This window comes from Triturus cristatus, chromosome 2_2 (genome assembly GCF_964204655.1).
Source record: "Triturus cristatus chromosome 2_2, aTriCri1.1, whole genome shotgun sequence".
Taxonomy (NCBI): Eukaryota; Metazoa; Chordata; class Amphibia; order Caudata; family Salamandridae; genus Triturus; species Triturus cristatus.
Genome location: NC_140582.1, coordinates 150,133,805 through 150,158,414, shown reverse-complemented (window position 1 = coordinate 150,158,414; position 24,610 = coordinate 150,133,805). Strand labels below are relative to the sequence as shown.

The following is a 24,610-nucleotide window of genomic DNA, read 5'->3' as shown; positions in this document are numbered from 1 at the left end:
GCTGCGTAAATGAGACTGAGCTCAAAGAGAGAGCAGATCAGTAAAGAATGCAAGACACAGCTACCCCAACACTCCAGCCAGATGGCAAACTTAGGACAGGAATTTGTTGAGGTCAGGGAGAGGAGAGCTAATGGAAATTAACCACACAGTGGGTTGAGTTAGCTAGCTGTTACTCCTCTGGAGAGAAATCATCCATGTTGGATTTTGGAAGTGCAGTGCTTTGTGGGACAAGAAGATGCCAAACTTTGGAGGAGGTTGTCAATTTTGTTGGTGCCACCAAGCATGTCATTGGACAGAGGTGCCCCTGCTTGTTGCCCAAGAACACTGATTATGCATAGTCTCTCAGTACTGCTGCCCTAAACTGTAAGGAAAATAAGGACTGTCCTGCTGGAGGCCTGCACTCTAAATTACTTCACCTGCTGCACAATCTGGTAATACGGCCCTTCCCTGCTCATGACGGAACGGTTCCGTCATGAGCCACGGTTGAGCTGTGCTCATGACGGAACCGTTCCGTCATGGCCCCGCCCGCGCTCGAACCCTTCAGCACCGCGGCGGAATTCGCCCAGCGCTGAAGGGGTTAAGGAGTGGACTTCCTGCAGCTGCAGGTTAACAGAGCCCACCTGCATCATCTCCACCAAGAGAATATATACCGGAGTGCATCCAGTGAATTTTTAACTATTTGGCCAGGTGCATTGTGGGAATTGTGGTCCAGACATCCCAGAACCATCTAAGAGATTCCAGACCTTTGGATTGGTGATTTGAACACTATGAACCTACATGTTGAACTTCAGGAAGCTCCTCCTGAAGTTTGGACAACTTTTGAGAAAAAGCTCCATGAGGTGACCGACCCGATGCTGACTCAAGCCGACTACCTTCAACCAAGACTCGGCCAGGATTTCAGGCTAGTTCTGCTGAGAGCTCCAGACTTCCAGGATTTGACCAGGGCCTTGCTGAAAGTCAAGCCAGCAAACCCTCTGCGAATCCGGCCTGCTGTGGAGGGTCGAGCAACATTGGAAGATAAAGCTCCAGAAAAGTTTCTAAATGTGAAGGAAATATTTTTACCAGGGCCTACCACTTAGGGTTTCAAACCAGGGCTCAACTTTGACTTTGTCCTGGTCAAGCACAGTCAGATGTCCCAGAGTGATGCTATTGGCTTTTAATCACTATAAAGTGGTTAATCTTTAAAAATTCAGATGCCCAGTTCCCTACATTGGATGTTTGTCATTGTGGTGTCTATTTGTTCATTAAAATATTTCCTAGTTTTATAAATTGGTGTGAGATTTTCATTGTGTGTTGTGTCTTACTTTTTAATATCTTGGTGTTTTTAAAAGTGTTACACTCCTGTTTCCTAAGTTAGGCCTGATACTCGTTGTCAGCGAACAAGGGTTGAGCAAGGGGTTATTTTACTGAGACCTTTACTGGACCCTATACCATGTAAGCGACCTTATTACTAGGGGTAGATGCATGCTTACCCCTACCAATAACCCACTCTCCAACAGCGTCTAAACATTTCTTTCCTAGAGAACAATCAGGCTATAGTTGTTATCATTTGCTTGTCACTATAAACAACTCCAACCTTTTATATTAAGCTTAATCATTCCCCCATGGCAACCATCTAGCATATAGTCATGAAATTACATAATATACAAAATTACAGTTGGCAAAGCAAAACACAATCTCTCCTAAGAGGGCAAAACAAGGATTCATACATCTATATGGTTTGTAAAATTGGGTAACCAGCACCAAAACAATTGCTATAGTAATATGTGAGATTCCATTTAACAAAATACCAATCTTTAGGCTTTAATGTAAAATAATTACAATCAACTCTTAAAAGGCAATTGAGTTTATTATATTCTTTTCACAATAAATACATCAGGCTTAGTGCCTTTATCATAACATTTCATAAGAAACCAAGCCTACACCATGTTCATTGACTTGCCAGCATAACTACTTCAGCCCAACTGTGTCAAAGCCACTAGTCAAAAAGTGAAAATAAGGAGTCTTTTTGAATAGACGCTCACAAATTCAGCCTAATCAAATCCTGAATTCGGGGGAACCAACATGTGGGTTCAGGCAAAGACCTTCTCTCAGTAGTAATCTGAAAGCTTTTTTCTGTTGATTGCATAAGGTCAGGTAACAGATGCATTGTCAAGCCAGACCTAACAATCCATGTAGGATAGGATAGGCGGCAGAGCTTTTGTGGTCAGAACCGCGAAGCTCTTGAATGCCATGCCCTTACATATCCGTAATACGGCACCAGAATCAGCTTTTAGGAAAGCATTGAAAACCTGGCTGTTTGACTGCACCTAGCCCGTCTCCTATGCCATTGTGCATTTTCTGCAGCCTTAGAGCCGGGACACCTCAATTGGAGGTAGCCGTGCACTCAATAAATGCTCCAAATAAATAAATGTACACTAGTGTAGCCCGGTGCATACTGATGTCTAACAAAAAAATTGTCACTGAAGTCTGAATATAATGATGGAAGGGGAGGGTGCTGACCCTTAAATACATTCCTCATGACTTCCCTCCACCCATCTGTGCTGCTTCCAGAGAAAAAATACACCATAAATGATTTAGTTATCTAAGGCACTTTAACAGCATTAGAATGTCTAGTGTGTGTGCCTGAAAGTACAAGTCCGGGCAGTTAAAAAAAGCTGTGTGGAGAAGCACTTTTTTCTGTGGAAGCACACAACCTCTGGCCAATCATAGTATGTACTCCAACATGTTGGCAAAGCCAAAGCCCCTCTCTGTAGTACTCATGAATGATTTTCTTTAGATTTTTACACCTGGAGACAGCTGCGCTGTCAAGCCAGACCTAAAACGCCTTTCCAGAAGAAGCTTTTGCTAAGATCTTTCATCAAGGGCACACACTAGAGGCACATGTACATCCACTGTCTCCGTGAAGCTCATTATACAAAAATGCATTTTTTTCTTGAAACTTTTCCAGTGTGTCGTGTTAAACAAAGGCATTTGCTCTGCATTTCATGTAAAGACTTTTATGCACGTTCTTCAGCGCATCTATGAATAATGCAGTTTGAGATTTAATCACCTTGTTTGAATTTTAGCAGCAGCTCCCAGATTCCCCTTCTGGCGTACGGATCAACACCAGCTGTTGGCTCATCCAAGATAACCACTTTAGATCCTCCAACAAAGGCAATGGCAATAGACAGCTTTCTTTGCATTCCACCTGTGAGAAACAAATACCAAACACAAATATATTCAGTTGCAAATCCCTGTGCAAAGACAATAATTATTTGCTGACGTGTCATGTGGTGAGTCCTTATGCTTCGGCAATGAGTGTTCCCTGTAAGCCCCCTGCAATGCTCTCAAAAACCTCTATTTAGAGTACTTTTGATTTCTATAACATCCTATAAATACATCTTGTTGTATCTACTAACTACGAGGTAGATTCACTTCATGGTGCATTTAAATGTAACCTACATATGCAAAAAAATACAATCTCTATTGAGAAGGACAAAATCTGCAACTGTGGTTGTTTTTCTGTGTTGGTTATTGCAATTACAAATTCTACAAATGTTTATGTGAGTGGACTTCACTATAGTTCATCTATGACTTGGAGGTAATAGAGAAAAAGGTAAAAAAGATACAAAACCCACTGTGATTTCCTGTGACAGAATAATTGCAGTGGAAATGCAGTTCTGATTCAAATAAGTATATTTATGTGTATCAAATATTTTGGCGACACACCTTCTACATTCGCTGGATTTATACACTTCCACCTACAGGAAGTAGATGCAAGAGTTTTCAGTCAGTGTGTGAAAGTGTATTAAGGCCACCATGCTTTCCATGCATGAGCTGGTCAGGGAAATGTTCCGCACATCAAAACCTAGAAAAACCTAAGAACGTTTCCAATTCTCTATGTATATGTCGGAATGTTGAAGAATGAGCAAAAATGTATACTTTTGTGAAAATTTAACAAATTCAGAATTAAGCTGATTTTCTCTGGTAGCGTGGCCTGTAGTTTTGTACAGAGCACAGCAAGCCTGTTTAGCTATTTTTCACTGCTTGGTTCATAAGATGACTAGGGTCAGAGCTGTTTTGATCCCCACTATGTTAAGCTTTTCAATTTGATTGGAAGCTAATTGCAGTTATCAAGCTATATGTGCAATACATCAGATTTTAAGGTAATGCATACTGAGAGAGGAAGCTGCTGGAGGTTACCACAGTGTGAAAAATAGGGCAGGACTTTTCAGCGCCTCACCACATGGGCTGAAGTGAAGTGGATATACATGATAGGAATTAGGAAGAAATGCAACTGGTCACATAGGATCAGGATTCTTCCATTTATGTGAAAGAGTGACACATTTTCGCAAATGATCTCAAAATATCTTGGGGAAAAGAGGTTTCAGCTTTCTGAGGAAGCAGAATAGGTAAAGAGCGGTCTTTCAAAGTGTCTCCCCATGTAATTGCACATGGATGCAGAGGCTTGCCATGACCCCTAACCCTTGGGATTTAACCCGTGGCACCAAGTTGGTTGTAAATCGAAAGGACATCGGTGTGGAGAAGCATCCATCTATCCAGTACTTGATTAAAAAGTTCCTGTTTCAGTGAGACAAGCTGTTTCAGGTACATTGATTTATGTGTAATGCAGCAGATTTTAAGGATGATGTATATTGCAGGAGAATGTCAGAGGAGCTTTGTTAGAATATTGCGAACATGTCTGTATGCAACATCTATCAGATTTACCAGAGCAAGGAAATAAGTAAATATGCACATTAAATGGTAATTTATTTGCAAAAGGAATCTTCTCCTGTTTTACTGAGTTACCCTTCTTGAGGAATGTGTGGGTGAGATGGCACTTCTTTACAACTAAGTAGGAATAAACCCTATCACAAAAACCCAGTAGGAATCTATTGCCCAGCTTAGGACTCAGTTTATTCAGTGTAGCAGCCTGGATTCTAAGATTCTAAGTAGCAATTTAAAAGCTCATGGGCCACTTCAGAACTCCCAAAAATGAATTATTATTGCATACAATAGGTTGATCCCGGACTGTCTATAACCGTTGATTAAATGCAGTACATGAATTCTGACACATGGAATGTAATCTCCAAATCCTTCCCAAATCCTTCCCTCTATATACTTCTATAAACTGACTGCATTTCCAAATTAAATTGATTCATATCTGAGAATGGGTCCTGTGATATTCTGAAACCCTTGCATATACCTTTAAACCCAATTTATCATTTCGCTGATCCAGTGAAATTCTTAACTCCATAGAAACAAATGTAGTCCATTTCAACTATTCAGAATTGAATGTAACTGATAGTAGTGGATGTGCATGAAATTACCTTTAGTAAAGTTTGTATGCATATGGCATGAATGAAGATGATTTCACAACATTTATGTTTCCAGTGTTACACAAAAATATCTGTAATTCCACGCCATTCTAATAAAGTATTCTCAAATTAACGTCACACATATCCTGCTTTTCAAAATGTACGTGTTTTTAAACATATCTTTTTCACAAAATGTGTTGTCAAATAATATGGATTATATTTTCATCCACTTTAGTTAATATTTTAAATAATTATTAAATAACTATTTATGATACATTGTTGTTATTTGAATCCTTAGACTACTAGATAAAGGTATTTAAAACATATTCTCGTGAGTGTATTCTTGTCACTCTCATTCTCTTCTTTTTCTATTCTAAATTTTATTTAAAACACATCTATACTATCTCTGTTTGTTTTTAGGCTAGTTAAATGATATTTTATTCAGACATGGTCTAACAGAATCTATATATTAATATTGCATTGATAATAGACAGGATAGAGTAATATATTTGTTTAGTATTTTTTGATCTGTTTATTGAATTGTGATTCCTAATTAAATAGCTAAATATCAAACAAAATCTTTAAACGTAAAACAGTTTATCCATTCTCACTGTATATTTTTAGTCTGATTTATGTACTGTCTATATGTTCTTAATTGGTGCTGGAAATGTGCACTTTCTACAGGGTCACCTCATCTTCTTTTTGCTTTTTTCTGTTTTTGTTGGCTATAGAACTATTTGTATTTTACCCCTGCTCACCAGTGGTAAAGTGCTTACACTCCTTCTATCAAATGTGTGAAATTGACATACCACTAATTGGCATATTTAACTTACCTATCTGTCCCTAATAGGTGCTGCCCAAAGTGTGCACAGGGCAAGAAAGTTAAATGTAGGGAGTGGACTAGAGCACACATTGTTTCACCCACTGTAGTGATAAAGCAAACAGGACTGCAGTCCTGAAAGCAGTAGCCTGGCTTTGTATGTTTATCCTGCTAATTCAATCTGTCAAAATAAACCATGTTGACAGGATATAACCATATTTTTTTCCTTTTAAGTGCTAATTAGACACCTCTAAAGTAGGACTTAGTGCTAATAAAAGCAGATAGCATGGTATTTAAAAGTAGAACAAATAGACATTTAATGTTTCGCATGCCCTTACAGTGACTACCCCTTCTAAGCTATTTTCACTGCAGAAGGGTTGGCTGTTCCATAGGAAAGCATTGGGGTGTAATAATAAATATTATTATTGTATTTTGGGAATGGGACTTGCTAGAATAAAAAAGTAGACTGCCAGCCATTATGTAGCATTTAAATATGCTTGAATGTCGTGTAAACTTGCTCCTTTGAACAAAACAATAGACTGACCTGACTGGGCAGAGATGACCTCTCTGAAACAGACAGAATATGCAAGGAAGTTTGGGCTGAGAGAATCTGTTTTGAAATCTAAGTGTCAAGTCCTGCTTGAATGTCACATCCTGCTTAACAGGTCTGCTAAAGCTTTTCATGGGACACTCGAGGGCACACTTCAAAGTCACAGGCAAATGTTAGCTGATGCTTGGACAGGACCCTTCTGGCAAGTCAGGCCCCTCTCACGGTGAGCCTCTTTTAACATTACAGTGTGACAGCATGTTTGACAAGTCTGATGGGTTTACATATGACATTTGGGGTGCGCTTCAAAGATGGGAAAAAGAAAGGCAAAACAATTTGTGTCTATCTACTGTTTGCTGTCCGACAGCTCAGCGATTTTCTACCAGATTTCTTTCACTGAGCCTATTGGGGGTACAGGGGCTGCATTAACCCAGACTTGAGTGATAGATGTGGAAATACACTAGGATTACCATAATACACTCCCCACTGAACCCATTCCCAGCCATCAGAGCCCAGGTTTAGTGTAGCTGAAGAGTTCAGCCATCTTGAAAAGCCCATAGCGGGTAGAGTTAGCCCTGGAAACCTTCGTCCACTGGATAGGGCACCCCCAGGGATCCCCGCCCACAAGCTTGTGACAGGCTTAAATGTGGTTTTTCCAGGCACCCAATTCAGAACACTGCTGGACCTGGGGAAGATCAAAGGAGGACTAAACCTGCAGTCTGAGAAGTGAGAAGACCCTTAAAGGACTGGACCTGCTCTCCCTCTTGTACCCATGACAAGACAAAGAAGTGAACCACAAGGGCCATTAAGCTGTCTCTTGTTTAAGCTACAAGAATACAGCAAGCAACAAGGGGCCTTTCCTGCAACTTCCCAGCTGATCACTGGTAACCAGAATTGCCACATTGTGATTCTCTAGGTACTTCCTTTGAGGTCCTTGGAAGCTTTAGACACATACTCCTAAGGTGGATTTGGACTTTAAGGACTAAAGTCGGAAGGTAAAATCTTTGGCCAGGATGAAACAGCTGGTGGATCCAACCATGCTCCATCGTGGTCAGCATCAGCTAGACTATCATTGAAATGTTGTGCTTCTTGGTGCTATTTCTACTGAAAAGTTTAAAAAAAATGTTTTTACTTAAAACTTCAAAAATCCGTATCTTTGTTCCCCTTTGTCATTTAGGCTTCATTTCATTTATTCAATTTTTTTTATTTTCTTTGAGATTTTTAATGGCTTGCATTTTGACTTTAGTACACTTTAAGTACTGCATACATAATGTTGCATATTACCTTTAAGTTACACCTGTCTAGTCTGTGCTATAGCTACCATGGAATTGAGCAAAGTTTTATTTTGTGACTTGGGTAGTTCACCCTCACAAGGATTGTCATTATAACTTGAGGTGGGTACTTACCACCTTCAACTACCCATTTCTTACAATTGGTTGCTTATTTCAATGTCTGTGCTGCACTAAAGACTGAGCCTTAAATTAAACACAGTAAAATAAAAGCAAAGTAAAATTAATGGACTTCTTGATCACTTAGCTTGAGGTGCCAATTTTCTCTATTCAGAAAAGGCAGATTATTTTTCAACATAATTTCCTCTCCTACAAGACAACCTACAAAGTCACCCTAAAAAAGAGCATCTTAACTTCCTCTTTATTTTCTCCCTATTTAGATGGAGCCACAGGGAATATGGGAAATTATCACAAACATCAGTGTTTCTACACCATTTTCTCGAAGTATTTCTCATTTTCAGGGACATTTTCTACAGATATATTCCGTACCTATATTCCTCCAGGTTTTTTCTGGTAAAAGGTGTTCTCAGAAATCCCCAACAGTGTAATAGTGATGGGATTCTTGCAATGTGGAATTATGTGGAAACTTCCATGCCCACCCTAATTAGAATTACAATTAAACTCATGACACCTTCCTGGATGTTATCACAGTAAGGATCAAATTACATGATGTGTGGGAGTCCCACATCAGTATTCCTGCACCCTGAAGTACTGCTACTATTGTTATTGGTGTTTTGGTGATGTAGGAAAAGTACACCATGTGTTGACACTGGGAAAATGGAGAATTACATTGATATACGGTGCTAGGCTTGGCATTCTTGGTGGGGTTTCCCCCTAATTGTTGCCTTCAGATCCCCTCTTTTGCTGATTTCGTTTTTGCTGGCCTTAGGATTCTGTGCACTGCTGACCTGTCCTAAAATTCTTGTGCCCTTTCCCTGAAACAGGATAACATTGGCTTATCCACAGTTAGCATATTTATTTTACTGATAAGTCCCTAGTAAAGTGCACTACATATCATGTGCCTATGGTCAGTAAATACAAATGCTACTAGTGGGCCTGTGGGGCTAGTAGTGCCACCCACTTAAGTAGCCCTTTAAACATGCATCAGGTCTACCTCTGTAGAACCTTTGTGTGCAGTTTTAACCTTTCATTTCTACCTGGCAAGTTAAAACTCTTGACAGGCCCAAACCTTCCTTTTAAATACATATGTCACAACTAAGGGAGGCCCCAAAAAGCCCAAGGGCAGGGTGTAGTGTATTTAAAAAGAACATGCACTTTTCAGTTTTACATGTCCTGGTAGTGAAAAACTTTTAAATTCGTTGTTCACTACTGCAAGACCTGTATCTCCCATTGGATAACATTGGGATTACCTTATCACATTTTATAAGTATAATTTCTAAATGGGAAGTTAGGTGTCTTTGGAATCACAATTTATAATCACAGCTCATGGTAAAGTCGGATTTTAAATTGCAATTCTGAAAATGCCTCTTTTAGGTAGTTGGCATTTTCTTACTTTAGCCATTTGGTGCCTGCTGCTTGTCTCTGATCAAATGTCTGGGATAGTTGACATTTGGGCTTTGTGTATTCCTCCTAGAAAGCCATAAGCAATGGGTGCGTAGGTGTGACCTGATGGGCCATCCTGGAATGATGGGAGGGAGGAGCTGGGCACAGGCTCACCTACACCTGAATAGGCTGTGTCCATCCACACACAAAGGGCTGAATAACCGCATATAGTGAGTCTGGAGCCATGGCAGAAAGGACAGGGATTCTGGCCACTTTAAAGGCATGTCTTTGAAATCTCCCCCACTTCAAAAAGACAACTGGGTATCAGCACTGAACCTCAGACACCACCACATCAGTACACCTCTGGACCTGTGGATACTCTGTCAGGAAGAAGGACTGCTGTGCTGCTGAAAGGGCTGCCACTCTCCTGGACTGCTACAATGAAGGAGCTGCAGTCTTGCCTGAGGAAGACCTGGATCTTGAACCCATCTTGAACCCAGAACCCCTCAGTGACTTAAAGGGTTAGTCTGCTGGCCTCCTGATCCGAACCTCATAGACATAACAGGCTCCCCATAGCTCCTGGACCAGTCTTCAATGAGCTCCTGACCCCCAAATGGCACCTATAAGGCTCTGGGCTCTTGGAAGTGGTCCTTTTCCTCCTGTGCTTTTTGCCAACACGAATGGGCCTGTTCACTCCGGAACCTCATTGCTTGAACAGAAATCCAGCATGAGCAGTCACAAGTTTGTCTCTTTGCACAGCAAGTATCGCATTGCAACCACAAGGCTACAGGCCGTGAGTCCGCAATGCCTGGCTGGCCCTTCGCTTTCTGACAACCATTACCAGTGACTCTCTTCTTGCTCCCATCAAACTTGTTTCACACAAACAGGACTCTTAGCACAAAACTTGAGAAGGTACACCTTCAGCTGAACTAATCTGGGACTGTATCCGACCCATGCTCCATCGCAGCCAGCCTGACCATTTGGATTTGACCTGATCCTTCATGACCAGATATCCCCAATTGTCACTTTCTGCTTTTAAGCACTATTATACAGTTGATTCTTAAAAAATCATACTTCCAGTTTTACTTGTTGGGTTTTTGTCATTTTGGTCTTGTTTTATTTATAAAATTAATCTCTATTTTTCTAACCTGGTGAGAAATCTATTTGAATGGTGTTTTCACAGTTTTACTGTTTGAAGTGTTGCACAAATACTTTACACATTCTTGAAAGGGCTGCCACTCTCCTGAACTGTAACTATGAAGGAGCTGTGGCCTTGCCTGAGGAAGACCTGGATCTTGAACCCATCTTGAACCCAGAGCCCCTCAGTGACTTAAAGGGTTAGTCTGCTGGCCTCCTGATCCGAACCTCATAGACATAATAGGCTCCCCACAGCTCCTGGACCAGTCTTCAATGAGCTCCTGACCCCCAAGTGGCATCTATCAGGCTCTGGGCTATTGAAAGTGGTCCTTTTCCACTTCCAAGAGTGGAAAAAAGTTAAGCCTGACTGCTCTGTGCCAAGCTACCAGAGAGTGAGTACAGGTTAATTTAAGGTGTGCCTGTGCAGTACCCTGTTTAGGATTGTGGTTACTGCTAGACTAGGGCTTATACCCCAGTCAACCATGAACTCAATTTCTAACAGTATGGTATTGTATGGTATGGCATGGTATGGTATGGTATGGGGTATGGTAATGGTATGGTATGGCATGGAATGGCATGGCATGATATGGTATGAATTGGTATGGTGGGGTTTTGATATGGCATAGCATGGATTGGTATTGTATGGTATGATATGGTATGGTGTGTGTTGGTTTGGTATGAGCACTGTATAGCTCTCCACTACCTAAAAGCTTCTTGGTGCAGTAGAACATAACAACACAATCTGGGGGATAGAAATGAAGCAGACACTGATTGATTGAAAAGGAGAGTTCTGCAGTTTCTTTTGGAATAGCAGAAAAGTAGGTTTTGCATATAGTCTACAGGGACTATAGTTCTATTGTTCCGTCCCTTGTGGCTATTGTCATACAACTCTGTCCCAAACTTAACAGACTTAATTTTCAGTATTTCCAGGAGGAACTGGCTGGCAGAATGGAGAGTACATCAGGGAACATAAAGCTTGAACTTGGAAGCTAAAATGGAGGTGAGGAATGATCCTGTACACTGTAACCAATGTTCTGAACTGTAACCTTTTCTTCTACTGTGAACTAGTCAAGTGACATCAGAATCGGAGCGATATGATCTCTGTATCTAGCCCCTGTCACCAGTCAATCAGAAGCATCCGCCACTAATTGTAACTTGGGAGAAAATGATCACACCTCTACGCTTGCTTTGAGTGCAGAAGGCCACTTTATCGTCAACCACCAAGCAGAGTAACTAGCCCTTCAGCTGAGACACACAAGCTAACCTGTCAACTAGGCTAACAAAATGTTCCAAACCAACCAGCTTCCCCTAATTAACTCCAGCTCCCAACGTCCGAACCCCGAACACTTCTAAAATGTACACAACCTTTGAAATGCCATGAGTCCTTGTGGTCCTCACACCAGTACCCACAATAACCATCTCGTCGAGCCTACCTGCTCTTGGACCAAGACCTCATTGTTGTTCCAAATCTTGGCTCTATTGTTCTTTGCTTGTTCTGCCCCCCCCCATTCTTTCCACAATCAGTTAAACAGTTTCTCTTTTTCTGCCACCTGAAAGACCCTTTCCTGAGGTGTGTTTTCTGACCCCAACCAACTCAGAGCTTCTTAACGTCTTTCATTCACCCTTCAAGTGACCTCATCAACCCTTTTACACACAGATAATCACCCTGCTCAGACAAGTGAACCCCATCATGCCTGAACAAATGTGGATACTCAAAACAAAATGCTCTGAAGTGCTATCACTCGCATCCCTCTCACCTTGCAGAAACCAGTAACCTCTCTATTTAGCTCCTTCCTGACTCTGTTGATCTCAGATGCCCACTGTGCACCCCTCTATACCCTCCTTGTCAACAGCCTACAGCAGAAAACATCTGTGGAAACCCACCTGACCTATTGCGTTTCCAAGTCCCACTTCATGGACTGCAGCAAATCCAGTCCAGTTGATTGCACCATATTATTTTCCTATAAATGAATGACTAAAACATCAGACTTGCCCTAATTGGCCTAGTACTCCCACAAGGCTAGCACCTGTTGCCCCGGAAGTATCCCACCAAGGACAAACCAATGCATCTTGTCATCTTCTTCTTCCATCCCTAGCTGACTTTCTTAAAATTTCCTCTTGACCTGCACCCCGGCACACTACACCAAGGAATGGCAGCAAATCGGCATATCCCATGGGTGAGGCTCTGCAAAAGGAGCACCTGCCAATAAATCTAACAATCTGTTAAGTAATTTCTGGACAAACATACATCCATACACAACTGCCCTGTCACCAACCCAAACTCTTCAGTCTGTCTTCCACATCCCCAGCTAGATACCCTCCGTCGCTGCCCCTATCTGAAATGAGTGAGTGTCAAAGCCCAGTGTCAGCAAGCCTGAAACCTGTAAGAATCTTCTCAACCTTTCCAGCCCTTGCCTTGAGCTTACTTCCATGCTGTTCAGTTGCAAGAAACTAGGGCCCTCACCCCACTCCCTCAACTCCAAAAAGGCCCACAACTGCAACCATGGGCAAACCTGTGCTTCACCCAAATGGTTTAAGCAAATCACTGTCCCCTACACTTCTGGTCAGTCTTAGATCTCCTCAAACGCACTTCAAATCCCTTTGCATGCTACATCAGGTCACCCAACACCATCCCCATATGTTATTACCCACCTACCAACTCTAAAACCCCAAAGGCGCAGAAGACCATCAAAGTGAATAGCGCTCTGAAGACCATCTCCTCCCAGGCGGAAGCGCACATGACTCTGGCCTGATCTACTATTGCCCTCAGGACCCTGATAGAAATATGATACATTACAGGAAGAACCTTACCATGCAGTCAGAACCAGCCATGCACCACTCTCCAGCCCAGCTCTCCTCCGCATGGGTCATTGCCACATTACAGTACCTGCAAGTTTTCCTACTATGGTAATCCCAGATACATCCCTCTCTATTTAATGAAAAAAATTGTAGCAAATCCCTAAATTTCAACCGCAACCCCACCCTGTCATTACCATGCCATTTGGCACCCGATGCTATGAACTCCCTCCACCCCTATCGATATCTTCCATGTGGACCACTTCAGCGTATATTCTATTACTATTTTTGCTTTTACAGCCCATGTTCCACAAGTGTTCTGGAACATGAGGACCTTCCAATGCCACACTCAGGGCCAACGACAGAACTGTGAAAGAGAAAGGGCATCAGGCACTCTGTTGTCCAGACCCACAATGTGCTTACCTCGAAACAAGATGTTCTGCTACAACCAAAGCAATACCATTTCTCTCCGAATCTTCACCATTGACAAACACAAACGTGACCCTCCTATTCCTCAACTCAACACCCCAGAGATGCAGTGCCAACAGCGACAATTTTTTTTAAAAATGCAATACTGTGACCTTTGACCTTCCAAGATTGGGACCTGCTCTCTGCACACCAACGCCATTCCAAAAAAATTCCATCCTCCATGTCAAATGGTCACACAATTGTAGTCTACCAAAAAACGTTTCTAAATCAACAGGTCATCCTTTCATCTGCTGGAAAAATAAATCCTGTGATGTAGCTTTAAATCGCCCTACATTGCTAAGGCAATGCCTCTGCAAAATGCACGGCCTGGGGACACCACCCTACATGCAAAATTCAAATGACTCAACACCTTTTGCACCAGTCACAGGTCACACTTCCCTCACTGCAGTAACTCAAACAATTCAGAACTTCCAACATGCCCCTTGGAAGCCACAACACAATTGCCACCTAGTCGAACTCAATCCCCAAAAATGTCATAGTAGTAGTTAGTCTCCATGACTTTTCGGTTGCCAATGGAACTCCAAAACAGTCAGCCACCACCGCCAATGTCTTCATCAATTTCCACATCATCCTGTTATACCTGCTCTCCTTGCTAGCAAGAAATCATCTAAGTATTGAAGAACCTGCTCTAATGCTGCTACAGTGCAAATCACAGGAAGGTGGTAACGTTTTCAAACACTGCACATGCAAATGAACATCCCATAGGCATGAACTTGCCCAATACGTTTTCACCCTGAAACTGTATTCCCAACAAGTGGAAATCATCTGGGTGCACTGGCAGAATCCAAAAAGCCAATGTAATACCTGCATTGCCCAGTTACGCACGGGTCCTGCACCTTTGCACTAACTGAATGGCTATCTCTTCACTGGCATTTGACACTGAACATTCAACATGGTTAATGAAATTATTACCAGAAAAGCTTTTAGGCCATGACAGATGGTGTATCAGAATGAACTCCCATGGAATTTTCTTTGGCACCAACCCTAGTGGGGACACCATCAAATTACTCAACAAAGGAATTGAAAATGGCTCTGCCATACTACACTGGCTCTCTTCTTTCTACAGCTTCTCCCACATCAGCTCCTAAATCACTTTGCAGAACATCACATTGTGCGCTTGCCAACCCGCTCAGGGACCCATGTAAGATGTGGGAAACCAAAATGAAAACACTCTCCCAAGAAAGCTGCCGTTGCAGTGTTAGGATATCCCCTGAACCATGGCAGATTTGACTCTGGTATAATGGGAGTATCTACCCTTTACTGCCACTCCTTTACCATTCTCATCCCCTTCCCACTAGGGGTGGGTTATTCCCTGCTGTGTGCTGCAGCAGGGAGTGCCTGTTGCTGCAACTGGAAAAATAATGGCAACACTTACAGAGGCACCTATAACATGCTCCCATGTTAAAATTCCAGCAAGCCCTCATGGTGGACCCCAACCTGCCCTGATGCAGAAGGGGCTAGTAATGAATAGGCATCCAACTCACAGTATGTCCTGTTTGCGCAGGTCTCATTGGTGCCATGAACCATAGCCAAAGATGGTTAATATCCCTCCATGATTTTGCTGGCGTGGTACTCTTTTGCGCATGAAAATCTCCTCATATCTTAAACACACCTAGCCACCAAAATTAATACTAGCTGTCCTAATGATATTTATGTACTTCATTAAGGCCACACTCTGCTCCAGGGCTTTTTCACATAAGATGTTGGTGAAAATAGTTAACTCTGCCATCCAGGTATCAAAGTTAATGGGCACATTTGGCATCTTAGCTAGCTCCCTTACCTCTGAGTTTGAGCCTTCTTAGTTCACTGTCTCCCTATGCAGTAATTTAGACAACTCGATATGCTCATTTTCTCAAATGTTCTTGGTCATCTACATCAAATTACGTCACAAGGGGTCACCAATGCCTTATACAGCAATTCCACATCATTCTTATTCACTATGATTGCAGCCCTTGTGAAGTCCCTCACTGGGGTGTTCTCCACCATATTATCCTCCTTTTGTCCCACCTGTATCACTGTAGAACCTTCCACCCTTCCTTAACCAATCCATGCAGCCTGACCTGCACCCGACCCCACTGTTATGCCCTGCCCTTACACCGCATCACCAACGCTTCCCGCACTCACATCTTCGTTTCCTTCTTCCACTTACTGCTGTGCCTCCAAAAAACACTCTCACAGTTCCCATCATACTTTCTTCACCTGCTCAAAATCCCCCATTCCACCAAAGCCCCCGGAATCTGATAGCCCTGGCCCCATCTACCTACTACCCCCCCCGCCCATTAGTCTTCCCATCATCATCATCATTCTCATATCATGGCCCCTGTTACTGGGGGCACCAGCTGTTTTCTCTCCTTGATTGCTTGCTACTTTTCGAATGGCAATCCAGGTCATGTCATTCCCGTATATGTAAAATCTACCTCTCCAGCCCAGGCTACCCTCCCCACTATCAGAAGACTTGCCCTCCACCTATTCCTGGGCACTGTTCTTAGCTCACCAGTGTCAGAACCCTCTCCTTCTGAAGAGGAGGCCCAATGCAACCAGCTGTCACTGTCCCCCACACCAGACAGGTGCACATCCATAGCCAAAGCATCTAGTGTCCCAATGCCACATCCCCTGGCATGCCCCTTGTTAGACACTGCCGGAGCATTGATCCCTTCCACAACGGACATGGGAGCAGCCCTGTGCTCCACTGCCTGGACAGACTTCCTCACCCTACTTTCCTCACCTGCTGCCATCCCAGGTTCCCCCCCCCCTTATAGTACCATCTCCCTCAGAATCCGTTTTGAACTGCAATTATTGTTCAAGTACCCAAGAACTCCTCTCCAGGCAACTGAGTCCACAACAGGAACCCTACCCCACAGCAAAGAACTGTTTGCTGTAGAAAGGTAACTAGAGGGCCTCCCATGCTCCTCGGGGGCCCTATCCTGCTGTCGCCCTAAGTAGGTTGCTGCCGGCCTCCTCCATAGTCCCTGCAGCTCCTACTTTCCGATATTTCTTTGGAAGCCATGGTGCCATGAAGTCCACAGCATCTCGCAACCCACTGGCCTAAACACTGCCCTTAGGGGTTACCAGCCCTCAGGGTCAGTACTTTCAGTGCCCGTAACTCCATTGTACACCTGGTCTGGACCCTCTCACTGGTGAACCCATCTCGCTTAGCTCCCTAGGTCTCTGCTCCAAGGGGGGAACACACAAGTGGTTACAAACCAGACTTCCTGCATGAAGTCACCAAATTCTTGCCATGGACGCAATCCACACCAGGGCTGGCTTGGTCCACCTGACCATTTCTTTCTGACTGGACCCAGACTCCTCCAGAATTCCTTGTTCAATACCAATCTGCCTCTGGAGTGGTATCACTGTTTTTATGACGAGCACCAGAGGGGGTGTAGTACCAGCCTCCCACCATCCAGCTCAGGGTCGCCCCATTTCTCCACCTCTCTGAAAACAGGCCTCCTGTCATACTACTGGTTGCTGGTTTCAACGTCCTTGGGGGCCAACTACCCCTCATGTTACCTCCAGTAAGTCCCACACAGCAGAATTGCTAAGAGGTCTTCGGATGCCATGCCCCCTTTTTCCACCACTCTGCAAATGCACCTTCAGGCGCACTCTCAGCCCTATGGTGTTGCGCTTTCTAGGCCCCACCCCCACCACACAATGCTGTATTTTGTCAATTGTGTTTTGTTCCGGCAGTGTTGTGGGCCCCTGTTGTGGCAAACTCCATTATGCAGGTTGTGCCCGTTGGTTGCAATGTCCTGGAGCCACAGTAAGTCCTAATGTGTCCTGATGATGTCACTTTGTTCTATTTCTACTAATGTACCTTTATTTGACTATTACAGTGCATCGTGATGCAGGGACTACAACTCCCAGATGGCCTGGGGCGGCTGCCATCTTGAGTGTGTTCAGGGTGTGGTCCTTCCTGATATCGGTGGCCCCGCCCATCAACCGAAGCTCACTATTCTGCTTTTCAGCTGAACAGAATCTCAGCTTTCTCCCCTGATCTGATTTTTGGTTGTCTCTTGGGATTGCGCTTGGATGGGGATCCACTCCCGAGTGTTTTCTTACTAGGTGACTCGGGCGTCTGTGGTGAATCTTGGTGCACTGGGCAGCTTCTTGGTTCTGACTTGGTTTTATGGAAATTACTGACACCAGACGCGTCTTCCACTGTACTTTTCGTATGATCCCTTCCCAGGCCAGCTTATCCAGTTAGCCCTTTGTTTAAGATCTCTTCATTTGGGTAATTTTGTTTCCGTCAGCTGACGATTACGTGTTTCAGAGCAGGTCAGGCCTTGAGTGGTAAGCTGCAATAGTAGTGTGCCAACAAGGGATTTTGTTTTAGAAAAGTTAAGTTTCTTTGTGTAAAGCAAATTAGTCTTTGGATGAGCTCAAGACTGATACTCAGCCACACGTTATTCAATTGTATTTGATCAAAGATATACAACACACACGGGGTATCTTTTCAAGTGAAAAAATCACTGACTTTTTATATAGAAACAATCGCTTAAAAAGGAGTACAAAGAACAAATAAATGTGAAATGCGACATGAAGGGAAAAAAACAACCAAATGTTATCCACAGTTCATGACACAAAAAATATATCCAATCCAATAAATTAAACAGAGATCTATCTCATATTTGGAGAACAATCAACTGTGCATGTGCGATATGGAAATGGATAATGTAGTCGACGTTTCGGTCTGTTTAAGGCGTCAATCCGTCAGACCATCTTCAGGACAGTTGGAATTTCAGAGGAAGACTCTTTTGAGTCATTGCATTCGTATAGAGGTGTTATCATTTCCTCATCAATTTTGGTTATGCTCGTTCCGGTTTTAGTTGGGTAAGGATATACCTTTGGTATGCCTATGGCAGAATAGTGCAATAGTAGGAGTCAGTATTCTGAGTATACTGTTCTTATATAACAAGGAGGGCCAGTAGGTCCTTCGTTGATTGAGCCTCTTAAATCAGAAGAATGATTTTGTTGGTGTAGAATCGAATTCAAGTACCGTCTGTCAGTTAGAACTCGAGCGAGTGGTAAGCTGCATGTTTACGTTCCTTTAAAACTGGCATGTTTCTTTTTGTATCATACACTCACGTTATTCCTAACATGTAGCATCTCAGTCTTGAGATTATCTATGTTCCATGATTACTAGTATTGGTCTAAGTGCGGCTACGAAACAAAGGAGTAATTATAAACCTGATAACAAAAGCTTCCTTTACTTAAGGCATTGCGATGTTATTAATCGCCACATTTGAAAACAACATTGTGGAAAACCTATTGTGATTTAATAGTTGTTAAAGAATTGTTATTATAACTGTTTACATTTCCTATTGAGCTTTATCAAAGGAAACCTTGGTGAAACAAGCATCGCAATGCTTTTGACATCCTATTTGGAGAGGCTTATTACTCAAGAGTAAGTAACATTGCATTGAAGCCTAGAAGGTTTTTTGTTTTGTGTTCATTTGTATATATTTTTGTCTTTACAGGTCTCCTTCCCTGCTGTCCCCTTCCCATCCCTTTCCCCCATCTGGTCACTCTGATTCTTGGTGCTGTAATAGCATACCAAATCAGTGGTGCTAGAAGGTGAGTCATTGAGAGCATCGCACAGATCCTGAAGAAACACGAAGGCCGCTTTTGACATGTACTACTTGTTGGGGAATAAAGTCCACTTTGCTCCTGAGGGACATTGGGGGCCAAGAAGCCCTCCTGGTACCTTCTGTAAGTCCTACACAGCGGAGTTCCTGAGAGCTGGTCGAAGGCCCAGCCCCCTTTCGCCGCCACACTGCAAACATGACTATTACTTTAAAAACCATATAAATTCACTGATAAAAACAAAGGTTACACAATGTTATTGTTAGGAATTAGCATTTAAAGCACCTTAAAAATGTGCTGAAAAAACAATGGTCACAGGGACGTTATAGTTTGGAACTGAAATTAAAAAAACCTTGGTAAGTCATTGAAAAAAACAAAGAATACAGGAATGATGTCATTTGGATCAGGTTTCACTCATACAAAACCAGTGATTTTCAGCAGTTATAGTTAGCTGAGCTAAATATAACTGGCACTCCCCACAAAGCACTGCTTATGACCTCACATATTACATCACTCATGAAATGGGCAGTGGCATCACAGGAGAATTACTTTCAAAAAACAGTTTTACAAAAATTTTAAAACAACATACTACTCAAGTCAAGTCAAGTCAAAGTAGTCTTTATTTCGCATATTTCATCTTAAAAGACATATTTAATAATTTATTAAAATGGTTAAAATTAGTGTGGAATTATTTGCAACATAGACATAAAAAATCTTTTGATAAATAACAATTTAAAAGCAAAAATAAAAAAGTATTAAACAATTCAATAGCAGCGACTTGAAATTGATTAAAACATACTCCATAAGAATAAAAGATACTATGCTTCTGAATTTTGGGCCGGGGGATTGAATGTATTACGTCTACTCCGTAATAGCCAGGCCCAGCTAATATATTTGGCTAGACCAATAACCACAAGAGAAGATGTATCTGTCTTAAGAATCCTTCTAGCGTCCTGGGCTGATCTGACACCTAATTGACGACATACAGGCCGCAACCATGCTCTTCTGGGTTGATCATATTCCGGGAAAACGAATAAGAAATGATCATCTGATTCAACCAGATTCTTACAAGTTGGACATTTATCATTGCCATTAATGGTCCAACTTGAGGTAAAAGAGCATAATGGAAGGGACCCGGTTCTGAATTGGTGATATAATTTCCGGTCCAGCTTCTTGGTTATTACATCCCAATATGCCTGGAGAGAGGGTTGATCCTTGGTAGAAAAATAAATTGTAGTCAAAGAGCTGTCAGTCAAAGAAGAATGACGTTTATGCAAAGACCATTGCCGGTATGATTCCCTAAAGGTTGTTTTGGGGGGAAAAACGGCCGACACAGGGTTAGACCACAGATCGCCCATACCCATGTCAGTCAGAATATGTTTAATTTCTGACAGCCAGCCAATTCTATGAGAACTCCCCAGGTCTTTTACCTCCAACAGTGCCTTTGCATAAAAGGATAACTCCGGGGTAGTCCATAGGCGACGCCAAAACGCCAAGGGCCTATACCGGATCATATCTTCAATGGGCTGACATCCTAGATCATAAAGCAGGGGAATACGTGGGGCAGAGGTAGGTAGCCCTACTAATGACCTCAAAAAGTTGTTTTGGGCCACCCTCAGAGGGTCCAATTTACTGAACCCCCATAACTCGGCACCATACATAACTGCTGGGAGAATTTTGGATCCATAGATTTTTATCAACGGTGATACAGGTTTGGTACAGGATTGCCTATGTTCTTTAAGCAGGGCTCCACCTAGTTGTGAATGCTTAAGGCTGAGGAGATCGATCTGGGGTCTCCAACTTAGATTGTCACTAAAGGTGACCCCCAGATAGGTAAAGGTGGAAGTCTGTTCCAGCGTAGCACCACCCATTTCAACCCTGGCTTTGACGGGACGAGGGCCGCGGAGGACCATAAACTTGGTCTTTCCCACATTTACCTCAAGCTCATGTTCGCGGCAGAATAACTCAAACCGTGACAGTGCTAGTTGAAGCCCCTGTCGGGTTTTAGAAATGAGGAGGGTGTCATCCGCGAACATGAGCAGAGGAACTTTCATGCCTGCTAGCATGGGTGCATCTGTCGGGAAATCTGAAAAGTACCTGATTACACCATTTATAAACAGGGAAAACAAAGTAGGGGCCAGTACGCACCCTTGTCTGCCCCTTTGTCCACATCAAATCTCGCAGTCACCTCCCCTGGTTTACCCCATCGAACCTGGGCATATGTGTGTGTATGCAAAATAACTAGGAACCACAATAGTTCAGCCGGCATGCCCATCTCCCGGAGGACTTCCCACAGTTTAGGTCTTGGCACCATATCAAATGCGGACCTGAGATCCACGAAGGCTGCAAAAAGCATCCCCCCCCCCAAGGTAGACTTCCTTCCAATAAAGAAGCATAAACCTAAAGGCTTGGTCTATGGTTCCGACGTGCGTCCGGAACCCTGCCTGGAGTGGCGTTAAAATATCATTTTCAGAGATCCATCTGGTGATGCGACCCAGCAACAAACGAGCAGTAATTTTTTGGGCTGCGTCGATAAGACTGATCGGACGGTAGTTGGCAGGGGTAGAGCGATCACCTTTCTTATAGATTGGCAATATCTCTGCCTCAAACCAAGATTCCGGAACCAACGCTCCACTGGCCAGAGCATTGGCTAATGTTTTTAGGTAGGGTACCCATAAATCCTGCTCCTGCTTGAATAGATCAGCAGGAATGCAGTCAGGTCCTGGGGCTTTTCCACTCGGCAGCGATTTCAAAATTGTCACCACCTCACTAGCGGTGAACTCTAACACTGCGACACCACCAAACAACCGTAAGGTGTTTAGAGGCGTCTCCCTGGATTTAAACTGGTTTTCAAAATAACTAACCCACTGACCAGGTTCGACATGGTTAGCCGGAATCATAGCCTGCGGGTTCCTACCCCATTTTAAGAGTCATGTTTCTGCCCTCACATGCCTCATATAACTCTCGCCAGCGTGATTCATCCCAATTTGATTTAGCCAGGCTTTGGGCAGATTTATAAGCGGCTCTACAGCTCCTGATCGATTGCGGGTGCCTAGATTTGATTGCTGAAATCAGTGCTTTGCGTGACTCTCTACAGCCTGCATCAAACCACGAGTTTTCACTCTGACGAGTGGTTTTTGTAGTGGCAGGATTTTCCCTCTGACGAGTGGTTTTTGTAGTGGCAGCGGAGTTCCTGAGAGCTGGTCGAAGGCCCAGCCCCCTTTCGCCGCCACACTGCAAACATGACTATTACTTTAAAAACCATATAAATTCACTGATAAAAACAAAGGTTACACAATGTTATTGTTAGGAATTAGCATTTAAAGCACCTTAAAAATGTACTGAAAAAACAATGGTCACAGGGACGTTATAGTTTGGAACTGAAATTAAAAAAACCTTGGTAATTCATTGAAAAAAACAAAGAATACAGGAATGATGTAGTTTGGATCAGGTTTCACTCATACAAAACCAGTGATTTTCAGCAGTTATAGTTAGCTGAGCTAAATATAACTGGCACTCCCCACAAAGCACTGCTTATGACCTCACATATTACATCACTCATGAAATGGGCAGTGACATCACAGGAGAATTACTTTCAAAAAACAGTTTTACAAAAATTTTAAAACAACATACTACTCTATACTTCATTAATATAGTCCACTAAAGTGTATTTTCTTTTTTTAACATATTTATTTCTTTACAAAAAAAAGTGTACGAAATACAGCCCCAAATTACTTCTCTACTTCAGGAAATTAAAAAAAGTTATATTTGTTTTCAAAATTATAACTACACTATATTTCAGTAACATAGTGTAATACAGTGTATATTTATTCCTATTCCATTCTACACCTCTACACTCTACGCCACCCCAGGCTTTACCACTCTTCTGTGCACCACTCCACTCTATGCCACTCTACTCTACACTATTCCACTGTGCACAACTCTACTGTAGGCCACTCCATTGTATACTGTTCCAATCTATGCCACTCCAGGCTACACCACTCCACTGTACGTCACCCCACTGTATGTTGTCACAATGTATGTCACTTCACTGTATGCCACTCCACTATATGTCACTCCAATGTACTCTATGATAATCCACTCCACGCTATTCCACTCCACTCTATGCCACTACGCTCAGCAATATTCCACATACACCACTCCAGTCTATGCTACTCCACTGTATGCCACTCCACTCTATGCCACTCCACTATATACTGCTCCACTCTATGCCTTACTATACCACTCCACTCTATTTTACTGTATGCCACTACACTCTATCCTACGCCATTCTACCCCACTCTACAAAACTCCACTCTATGCTATTTCACTCCACACCACTGCACTCTACGCCACTCCAGTCTTCACCACTCCACTGTTTGCCACTCCACTCTATGCTATTTTATTGTATGCAGCTCTACTGTATGCCACTCCACTCTATGCAATGTCACTCTAAGCCGCTTGAGGCTATGCCACTCCACTGTATGCTTTTTCACTGCATGGCATTCCACTGTTTGCCACTCCACTCTACCCCACTCCACACTACTAGACTGTATGTTGTTCCACTCTATGCCACTCAATTCTATGACTCTCTAGTCTACGCCAGTTCACTGGATGCCACTCCACTCTATGCTACTCCACTCTAGACTGTTTCAATGTATCCAACTCGACTCCAAGCATCTCCACTCCACTCTACGCTATTCCACTCTACACCATTCCACTGTACACCACTCCACCTCATGCCATTCCACTCTATGCTACCCCACTGTATGCAACTCCACTCTATGCCACCCCACTCTACAGAACTCCTTTCTAAGCTATTCCACTGTACACCACTGCACTATACCTTACTTCACTCTATACTACTCTACTGTATGCTATTATACTCTACACCACTCCACTGTGCGCTATTCCACTCTCTGCCACTCCACTATGTGCTGTTATGTTCTATCCCCACTCCACTGTATGCTATTTCACTGTACACCATTCCACTCTATCCCAATCCACTCTATGCCACTTCACTCTATGCACCTCTACTCTAGTCTATTCCACTTTATGCAACTCCACTTCACGCCACTACACTGTACGCTAATCTACTCTGTGCTACTCAACCTGACACCACTCCACTGTATGCCATTCCGCTCTA

At 43.0% G+C, this 24,610-nt stretch overlaps 1 protein-coding gene across 4 annotated transcripts in view; it reads right to left on the bottom strand.

Moving 5' to 3' along the window:
* Nucleotides 1-24,610, bottom strand: part of LOC146861982 (phospholipid-transporting ATPase ABCA1-like) — a 3,104,259-nt gene that overhangs the window by 1,374,036 nt on the left and 1,705,613 nt on the right. For all 4 annotated transcript variants that reach the window (XM_085641135.1, XM_085641137.1, XM_085641136.1 and 1 more), the window contains exon 22: nucleotides 3,053-3,190. In XM_085641135.1, coding sequence (XP_085497261.1) covers nucleotides 3,053-3,190 — 138 coding nt within the window. The remainder of the gene's footprint in view (nucleotides 1-3,052; nucleotides 3,191-24,610) is intronic.